The 9,133-nt window shown below is 53.1% G+C and overlaps 1 protein-coding gene across 1 annotated transcript in view; it reads left to right on the top strand.

Moving 5' to 3' along the window:
* The first annotated feature begins 277 nt into the window (after positions 1-277).
* Positions 278-9,133, top strand: part of LOC139049911 (thimet oligopeptidase-like) — a 53,998-nt gene continuing 45,142 nt past the window's right edge. Inside the window, exons 1-2 of the mRNA XM_070525785.1 lie at positions 278-413; positions 1,348-1,463. Of these exons, the coding sequence (XP_070381886.1) occupies positions 331-413; positions 1,348-1,463 (199 nt within the window). The 5' untranslated portion in view covers positions 278-330. The remainder of the gene's footprint in view (positions 414-1,347; positions 1,464-9,133) is intronic.

The raw sequence follows: 9,133 nt of genomic DNA, 5'->3' as shown, positions 1-9,133 counted from the left end.
GATTCATGGGGGTTAACATCCCAAAGCTACACTTGGGCTATGAGAGATGCTGTCTGGAAGGCTTCTGGTTAGTTTTCATGCCCTAAGATTCTTAAACCATCTTGTGCTCATCGAAATGCAGCCACACATGAAATCATGAAAATGTTGAATGACCTGGCGTGCATACCATTAATTCGCTGAGGCGGGTGCTAATCATGTTTTCATGGTGCAATCATTGCACTCTGTTTTTTGTGTGTCATTGTGTGCTGTAAGCTTGTTTTTCTGACTGTGCAGGAAATTGCCGAGGGCCAGCGCATATTTGCCAATGAGAGGCTCTACCTCGACTTGCCGATGTATGTCTCAGCCAGGAAGGAACTTCGTGACGCCAGTGCCGATGTCTCTGCCAAGCTCAATGAGTTTGAAATTGAGATCGAGTGAGTTGTCAGTCAGTAGCAGACTCCAGTGTTTTACCTCAGTATGTGTTTGCAGTGTTGCATACAACTCATTGCAGTGAAGGGTAAAGTTCAAATTAAAAAAGAAATTACACAAAATTTCAATTTTTTCTAGTTCTGTTATTTCTAGTTCTTCTGTTCTAGTCCTTCCATTACACGGGGAATACTTGCAAATGTAAAGCTGGGAATATTCTCTACAAATTGAGCTGCTTGTAAGTACTGCAAGTATATATTGTGCGAGCAGACGAAGTCATTAAAGAAAAATAATGAGAAACAAGCAAGGAGTGTGTAACTGCGCTCCTAAATACACCGTATGTGCCTGGGTTTGTAGAGGGTATGCGAAATTCTTCAACTGCACTTCCCCACGCATCTAGTTTTGAACCATGGAAGATGATAGATGTCGCCCTAGAAGTGGAAATGAACCAGCAGCACACAATCTGATGCCGCTGTCCTAGCGACAGTCTTGTCCTTCCTTACCGCATCCTCCCTATTTGCTTGTTTACCCTCCGCTAAACTGTGCCGTAAGCGGAAGGTCAGCCATCTTGTGTAAAGAAACCTGATAGTGTGGAAAAGCCCTCATCCAGTGTTTCGCATGCCTCCTATTAACCTGCATCACTGCGCAGATGAGGTTTCGGAGTTGCATGCAGAAGGCACCACTGTGAATAAAGAGGCCAAGCAGATGAGTTTTGAAAGCTCCAACATTGCACAGCTTGTGCTGTAGAAGGAGTCTCTTAATTTGGCCTACACCTGAACAGAAGCACTCGAGAAGACGGCTGCTATTGCTTGTGCATGAAGCTTTATTTATTCCTTCTTCTGATAGTTTATTCGTCCCGCTGTAATTGGGTAAGCTCGTGCTTCTAGCCTTAGCACGTTCCTCATTTCCTCCATGTTCTCGTGTTCTTTACCTCCTAATCAGCATGCGGACTGACATCTTTGAGAAGCTGCTTGTGCTGGAAAAGAAAGACACAAGCTGCCTGTCGCCCGAGAGGAAACGCTTCCTTGACAAGCTCATCAAACTCCGCAAGAGGGACGGTGAGTAATGTCGAGAGGGGCAATAGTAATTGCAATACTCTTATGTCACAAGTCACTGCCTATTCTAAAGAAGGGTTGAGAGAGAGGAAGGGCAAAGAGGTTAAAGCTGGAATCGCGTGACCAACATGATTGTGGATGAATTGGTCACATAATATAGAAGAGGTAGCAGATTTACCACCATAAGGCCTGCCCTCGTCTAAGGCTCGTATCGCCACTTCAGAGTACGGATATTTGGAAAATAAATTTCATTAAGCATCATGTGTACGCAAGCGCTGTTTAATTTTTCAAACCGCTACTTGATGGCACTAGTTACTGTATTGCCGACAATGGCATTGTTATCGTCATCGTCGCCATATCCTAGAATCATGCAACAGATCCAGTGTGCTTAACGCTTTCCTTACCAGTCCTTTAGAAATTGATCAATCTGATTGACAGTATTTCTACATGTTCTTAAGAATTTCCGTTGGAATTCTTCCATATGCAGCACCATGCACCGCCTGAAAGGATGACTGAAATTTAACTATTTGTCAGATACGCCAATTTTTGGCTGATATGGGATGATGATGATGAAAAACTTTATTGAAAATGCCCGGCGATTTGGGTGGGGTGGGGCCATAAGCACCCCAGCCTAGGTGACGGCCTCGAGTCCTTGGACCCGGGCGGCTTCCTCGGCGTGCCGGACGGCCCACAGTTGATCGGCGAGGTCGTGGCTGAGCAGGGCCGCCTCCCAACGCGCCCCTCGGTCCGAGACTGCCATTTCTATCCCGTTCGTCGGAGACTCCTGCTGCTGGCTACCGGCGCATGCCCACAGCATGTGCTGCAGCGTCGCTCTCGCTCCGCACGCTTTACAGGCGTCGGACGGATATATGTCGGGGTAGCAGAGGTGAAGGATCACCGGGTTAGGATATGTGTGTGTCTGCAATTGCCTCCAGGCAACCGCCTGTTTCTTGTTTAGGTTGGCGTGCGGTGGTGGGTATTTACATCTGTTCAATCTGTAGTGTTGCGTGATGTCTCTGAAAGTGGTCATGCGATCCCCCCACGTCCACTCCTGCATCGCTCTCGCGGTGGGCGAGACGTCGGGATTGCCGGCGGGCGCCGCGGCTCGGCATGTAAGTCCTCGAGCCGTGGCGTGGGCCGTCTCGTTTCCCGAGAGCGGAGGGTCCGTGTGGGCGGGGGTCCATACGAGGAAACGGTCGTTTTTGCGGCAAATATTGCCCTGTTGAATTTGGAGAATGTGGGCCGCTTCCCGGGAGATCCGGCCGCTAGCATAGTTGCGTATCGCTGCCTGCGAGTCGCTGATTATCACCTCGGCATCCGTGGTGGCCACCGCGAGGGCTATCGCTGCTTCCTCGGCCGCCTCCGTCTCTTCCGTGCGTATCGTCGCGCTCGCGACGCAAGTTCCGCTATGGTCCGTGACTGCAACCGCGAAACCACGCTGCCGCTCGTAACGGGCCGCATCTACGTAGACAGTTTCTTTGTTGCTGCCGTATTTCTTTTGTAAATCTCGCGCGCGCCTGTTGCGCCGGCCGGCGTGATGCGTCGGGTGCATGTTCTTGGGCAACGGCGAAACGGCGATGCGCTCGCGAATCGGTATGGGTATCGCAACCTTTTCGCCCTGCTGTGTGTAGTAGCTGATGCCCAGCGTCTCGAGAATGTGTCGTCCGGTTCTGCTTTTTGACAAACGCTCGTACTGCGCGATGTTGTGCGCTTCTATTATCTCGTCTAGGGTATTGTGTAAACCCAGTTCGAGAAATTTATCCGTGCTGGTATTGATCGGCAATCCTATGGCACGTTTGTACGCCTTGCGGATGAGGCGGTCTAGTTTAGTTCGTTCGGCCACCTGCCACTTGAGGTAGGAGGCGACGTACTTTATGTGACTGGTTACGAACGCTTGTACCAGGCGGATCGTATTGCTTTCTTTCATTCCGCTATGTCTGTTCGTGATGCGTATCAGTAACCGGATAGTTTCATTGACCGCACGCTCTAGTCTGCGTACGGTTTCGCCGTTGTGGCCGTTGGCCGACAGGTGCAAGCCCAGTACCCTAATTTTGTGAACATGCGGGATGATGGTGCCGTCAGATGTGACTACTCTAATTTCTCTGTCGGCGTGCTCGGCTGCGGAATCGGAGCTCCTGGGTTTGCGACCCCTGCGCGTGGGTCTGTAAAGCAGCAGCTCCGATTTGGTCGCGGAGCATTCGAGGCCCGTGTCACGTAGATATTCCTGCACCGCGTCGACGGCCGCCTGTAAGGTTTGCTCTACGTGGCCGTCATTTCCCTCAGCAACCCAGAGCGTAATGTCATCGGCGTACAAGCTGTGGTGGAGGCCTTCTATCTCTGCCAGTTTCTGGGGTAATCCGAGAAGCACGACGTTAAAGAGCATGGGCGAGATGACAGAGCCCTGCGGTGTGCCCGTGCAACCTATATCTATGTCTTGCGATTCCAGTCCGCCGATCACTATGCGGGCATGGCGACCCGTAAGGAAGTCCCGTACGTAGTCGTACGTTCTCTCGCCCAGTCCCAATGCTCGTATGCTTTCAAGTATCGCAGCGTGTTTTACGTTGTCGAACGCCTTTTTGAGGTCAAGACCGAGTATTGCTTTTGTGGATCGCGTGGGATTGTCTACGATGTGGTGTTTGAGTTGAATCATGACGTCCTGCGTAGAAAGGCCACGACGGAACCCCAGCATCGTGTGCGGCAGCATGTCTCGGTCCTCGAGGTAGTTGGTAAGGCGAGTGAGAACCGCGTGTTCCATGACCTTGCCGACGCAGGACGTCAGGGATATTGGTCGAAGATTGTCGATTTGTACCCGTTTGCCCGGTTTGGGGATCATAATTATGCGCGCCGTTTTCCACGAGCTCGGTATCGCGCCGGCATTCCAGCACACGTTAATGTAATCCGTCAGCCGTTCTATCGACTCGTCGTCCAAGTTGCGGAGCGTTTTATTGGTTACGCCGTCCGGGCCCGACGCCGATTTTCTGTTGAGCTTGTGCAGTACCGCCCTCACCTCTGCTACGCTAAAGTCTTTATCTAGCTGCACGTTACTCTTCCCCGCGTACGCCGGATGCGAGACGGGGCTAGTTGCCTTGACGTAACGGGTTCGCACGGCTTCTAGAAAGTCCGCGGACGTGCCTTCGTAGTCGTGTACTAGCTTGTTAATCTTATGAGCGTGCGCTGATTTGGTCTCCTCAGGATCCAAGAGGTGCCGGAGGAGGTGCCATGTCTTGGCCATTCCTAGCTGATTTTCCATACCGTTGCACGTCTCCTCCCATTGCGTTTTGCATACCTGCAATGCGTGGACTTCTATGTCTCTGTTTAGCCGTGCTATGCGTCTGCGTAGCGTTCGATTGTGTCGCTGACGCTTCCACCTGTCCTGTAAGCTGCGCTTGGCTTCCCACATGTGTAGGAGTTTACTATCTATCACCTCTAGGTGTGCTTCCTGCGGTACTTCCCGCGTTGCCGCTTCGACATCCCTCCTGAGCGTCGCGGTCCAGCTCGCGATGTCGTCGATAGCATCGCTGCCGCGATTATGCTCCTTCCGGGCTTTGCGAAACGCGTCCCATTCTACCAGCCGATAGTGGTTGCCCTTGGTGCCGTCCCGATGACCGTGGTGATGGTAGTGCGGTCCCACATCGACCTGGATCTCGATCACCGAATGATCGCTACCCAAGTCCTCCTGGGTGTTATGCCACCGCGCGCCAGCGACGTTCTTCGTAAACGTAAGGTCGGGCGAAGTGTCCGCACATACGCTGTTGCCCTTGCGTGTGGGCGCGGAAGGGTCCGTAACGAGCTCCAGCCCCTCATTCTGCGCGTCTTCCCACAGGCGCTTACCCTTCGGCGTTTCGTATTTGTACCCCCACGCCACGTGAGGCGCGTTGAAATCACCCGCGATGATTAAGGGCCTGTCGCCGGCTGCCTCGCACGCCTTTCGCAGTAACGTGCTAAAGCGGTGTTTGCCTTTAGGTCTACTGTACACGTTCAATACAAACAGACCACGCCCTTTCGTCGGAATAAGCTCAATCAGCACGTGCGGTATTCTAACGTTCTTGAGTTCGCGTTGCGCCACGGTGAGGTTGCGTCTCACTAGCGTTGCAGCGGCCGGCGGTGCTCCCGCGGTCACGGCCTCATCGATCGCTTTGTAACCGGCCAGCTTGACCGCGTCATTGGTTTCTTGTAATAGGATTACGTCAGGCCGTTCCCGGTTGCGTAGGAATTGTTGAAGATGCCCCCGTTTCCTCCTGTACCCCCTGCAGTTCCACTGCCAGATTGTGAACGTGTTCTGTGTGTTACGCGGTCGTGGGCGTTGTGTTTGTGTGGTGTGTTGAGCCATCGTGACTGTCCGCATTATTATTTGCCGTCCGGCTGATCCTGCACCTCTTCGTCCGGTATCGGCCTAAGGTACGGTTTCCCAGTCGTCCGTACCGGGCGACCCGCTGCGCCCGGGAGCCGCATTTCAATATTGTCTATGCGCGATTGGAGCGTCGCAACCATTTGAGTGAGTTGTGCTATTGCACTGCTCAGCTGTTCGGTTTGCGCGGTTTGCTGAGCGATTGCGCGGTTCAGTTGCGTTGTTTGATGCGCTTGTTGCGTCATCATCGCGTCTACTTTGTCTTCGAGTCTGTCGACTCGCTCGCGGAGTTTCTGCTCGCGCGTTTGCAATGTGGTCTCGGTCTGTTGCGGGTCTAGCGCCTTGCGTTTAGTAGGAGCGGGTTGTGCGTCCTGCGCCTCCATGACTTCCTCCGCGCTCTCGACCGTTCGAGCAGCTGCGTCTGCGGCGACTGGTTTGGTCAGAGGAGGAGGAGAGGGGGTTGCTGGGGCCCCTTTTAACGTGGTAATTTCGTTCTTTAGCCTAGCATTTTCCTGCTGTAGTGTTTTGATGACGGCTTCTAACTGATCCAGTCGCTTCTGTAACACGCTTTCTGTTCCGTAGTTGCTACTCTGAGCGCTACTGCTGCTTCTAGTTGCTCCGGGGTTTCTATTAATGGCAGTCTCGGTTCGCGATAGCGGCGCACGAGGTGCGCCTCCGGAGGCGACCGCCGCCCAGCTCACCTGTGGGGGGTTGGATCCTCGTCCATCTTCCGCTGCAGCTGCATGGCTGGCACGGGCCGTCGACCTGCTGCGAGGCCTCACCGAGCGGGGGCGGGAGCTGGTGCGAGAGCGGGCTCGAGAACGAGTGCGGGAGCGAGTGCGGCTACGTGCACGGCTCTCCCTCGAGGCCGAGCGGCTGTCGGCGCTAGCTCGTCTCTGTGTGGGGCGTTGTCGGTAGCTCTCCTCTCTGCAGTCGTAGGTGCTGCTGCTGGCGTAAGCGGCCTCAGCCTCCTCGCGCATTCTGCGTTCCCATTGTCGTCGCTTGACTAGGTACGGCGTCTTGTACCTGGCTTTGCACTTGCGGTCCCCGGTAAGGTGACCCTTCCCACACAGTTGGCACACCGGCTCGCACCGATGGTCGTCGGGTGGGTTGCTGCATCCGCACCCGCGGCACTTTTTGTCGTTCGGGTTGGGGCACACGTCGGTCCTGTGTCCCAGACGACCGCACTCGTAGCACATGTCGATTTGTTTCTTGTAGAGAGAGCACCTCATCAACATCCCGCCGTAGTTCACGTAACGGGGCACGTAGTAGCCGTCAAAGAGGATGACCACGTTGCTCGTGTTCCCCATGCGCTTGGCATGCAGGACGTTCGGGTTTCGCTGGTTCACGAGACTTCTCACGACGTCCGCCGGCTTTTCGTCTAGCGATATGCCCCTGATAACACCTTTGGATGTGTTCTCCGGAGCCGCTCTGTAGGCGCTTGCTTCGAACTCGCGGTCGCCAATGCGCAGCTTGCAAATGCTGCCGTATCGTCTAGCGCGATCTTCTGACGGAGTGCTCACCACTATCACGTTTTGGCGCTCATTGAGACAAACGCTGTCCTCCTCAGCTGCCTCGCGTCCCACGCCTGCTGCGTTGCGTATGCAGCAATGGACGCGGTCCTTCTGGTACTTCGACACGTTGATGCCGTCCCGGGGCCGCACGATGATCTTGTAGTCGTCCGTGGGTAGGTTGGGCATTCGGCTCGCCATGGTGATCTTCCGCACGTAGTGCGTCGCTTGCTTTATAGACGCCGCCTTCTTGGAAGACGCTGTCGCGGCTTGCTGGTTCGTCGCAGGGTCGGCGTCTCCCGCCGCCTTCTTGGTGTTACGCTTGATCTCGCACCATCCCTGCTGTTCTCCGAGCTCCGTCGGCGATATTTCCTCCCCGTCGACTTGCACGACTTCCATCTCGGAAGCCGACGCAGCGGATCGGGGCTCCGCTGACGCTTAGGCCTACCGTGCCTTGTCTACCAGCCTGGCTGTCGTGCCGACGTGGCGACGCGGAAAATCTTCGAAAAGTGGCCGGAAAACGGGCTCACCTGCCGAAATCTGGTATCTAGAGAGTCCGTAGAACTTTCGGAAGCAGCTGGGAATACCGTGAACAGGATAGTTGTAGATAATTCGCCGAAAAGCATAGAAAATTTGCGGAGCCGGTGCGACGCGCGTCCGCACTCCGTGGCCCCCTAGCGGCTTCTCCTGATATGGGAGTCCGGAAAAAATAGAACTTCAACTGGAAGTATTGTTGAAACTAGACTCCAGTACTCCTAGCCCTTCCTCAATAAGACAATGCAAAGTTTGTGCTTTAGTCAACTCTGCAGCTCAACTTTTTAATGATAGCAGCAGTGAAGACACAGAAGCTTGTCTCAGGTTGTCAAATTTTTCGATACAACATCCAGGCTGTTTTAACAAGGTCTCAAACAACGGTAGATGCTCATGAGTGTATTATTTTGATGATTGTGTTCGACTAATATTTTTGCATGGTCTGACCTATAAAGGCCGAGAACTAGGAGCCATGTGCATATTTTGTATATTTCAGATTTTTTTTTTACTGTCAGTACCGTATTTGCTCGCCTAATGATTGCACTCGCATAATGATGGCACCCCGAACTTGCCGCAGCGATGTGCCGTGTGCCAAGTCTAGTTAATAATGATCGCGCTTACCATCTGTCGAATGCTACACGAACGGCTCTTCAAGACAAACTAAGTGGTCTGCATACATCAAACATTCTTAAGTAGATGCCCCATTTCATTACCTTCATCACTTTCCGCACCTCCATGACAAAAAGAGGTACAACCAAACTTGCCTTTATTACGTGTAGGCTTATAGTGATTGTGGTCAACAACAACAAAAAAGGCGCCTTTCGATTCTTATCTGCACTTGTGGGCACGCAACAAATCGCGAGCGGAAACGATAGTAGCCACGTTTACATTGATACGTTAGAAGTGTACCCTATGCATACGCCGTCACTTGTAACACACCTAGGATATTCGCCCACCCTTAGCAGAAAAGTGCCGTATTAGGATAGTAGTGAAGACAGATGCCGCAGTTTCCGCAGCAGGCCGGCCATGTGTTTCTATGTCACTGGCAGCTAGGCGCGCCCATCTGTTTTTGTCCCCTCAAAGTGGACATGGCTAGGTTATTGCCGCAAACTTGCCGATATTAACAATATTATTCATTACTGATATGGAAGAAACTGTTTCAATGCACGTAATGTACTCGCGAGAAGAAAAAAAAATCAAGTTCGGTGCGTTCGGCTTGCTCGGCGGGCCGCCATTTTTGTTTTAGTGTCCCGCACTACACACAGCGGCAGCCGCCTATTTGT

Source organism: Dermacentor albipictus, chromosome 9, assembly GCF_038994185.2.
Source record: "Dermacentor albipictus isolate Rhodes 1998 colony chromosome 9, USDA_Dalb.pri_finalv2, whole genome shotgun sequence".
NCBI lineage: Eukaryota > Metazoa > Arthropoda > Arachnida > Ixodida > Ixodidae > Dermacentor > Dermacentor albipictus.
The sequence above is the reverse complement of the archived record's forward strand: the minus strand, read 5'-3'. Positions and strand labels throughout refer to the sequence as shown.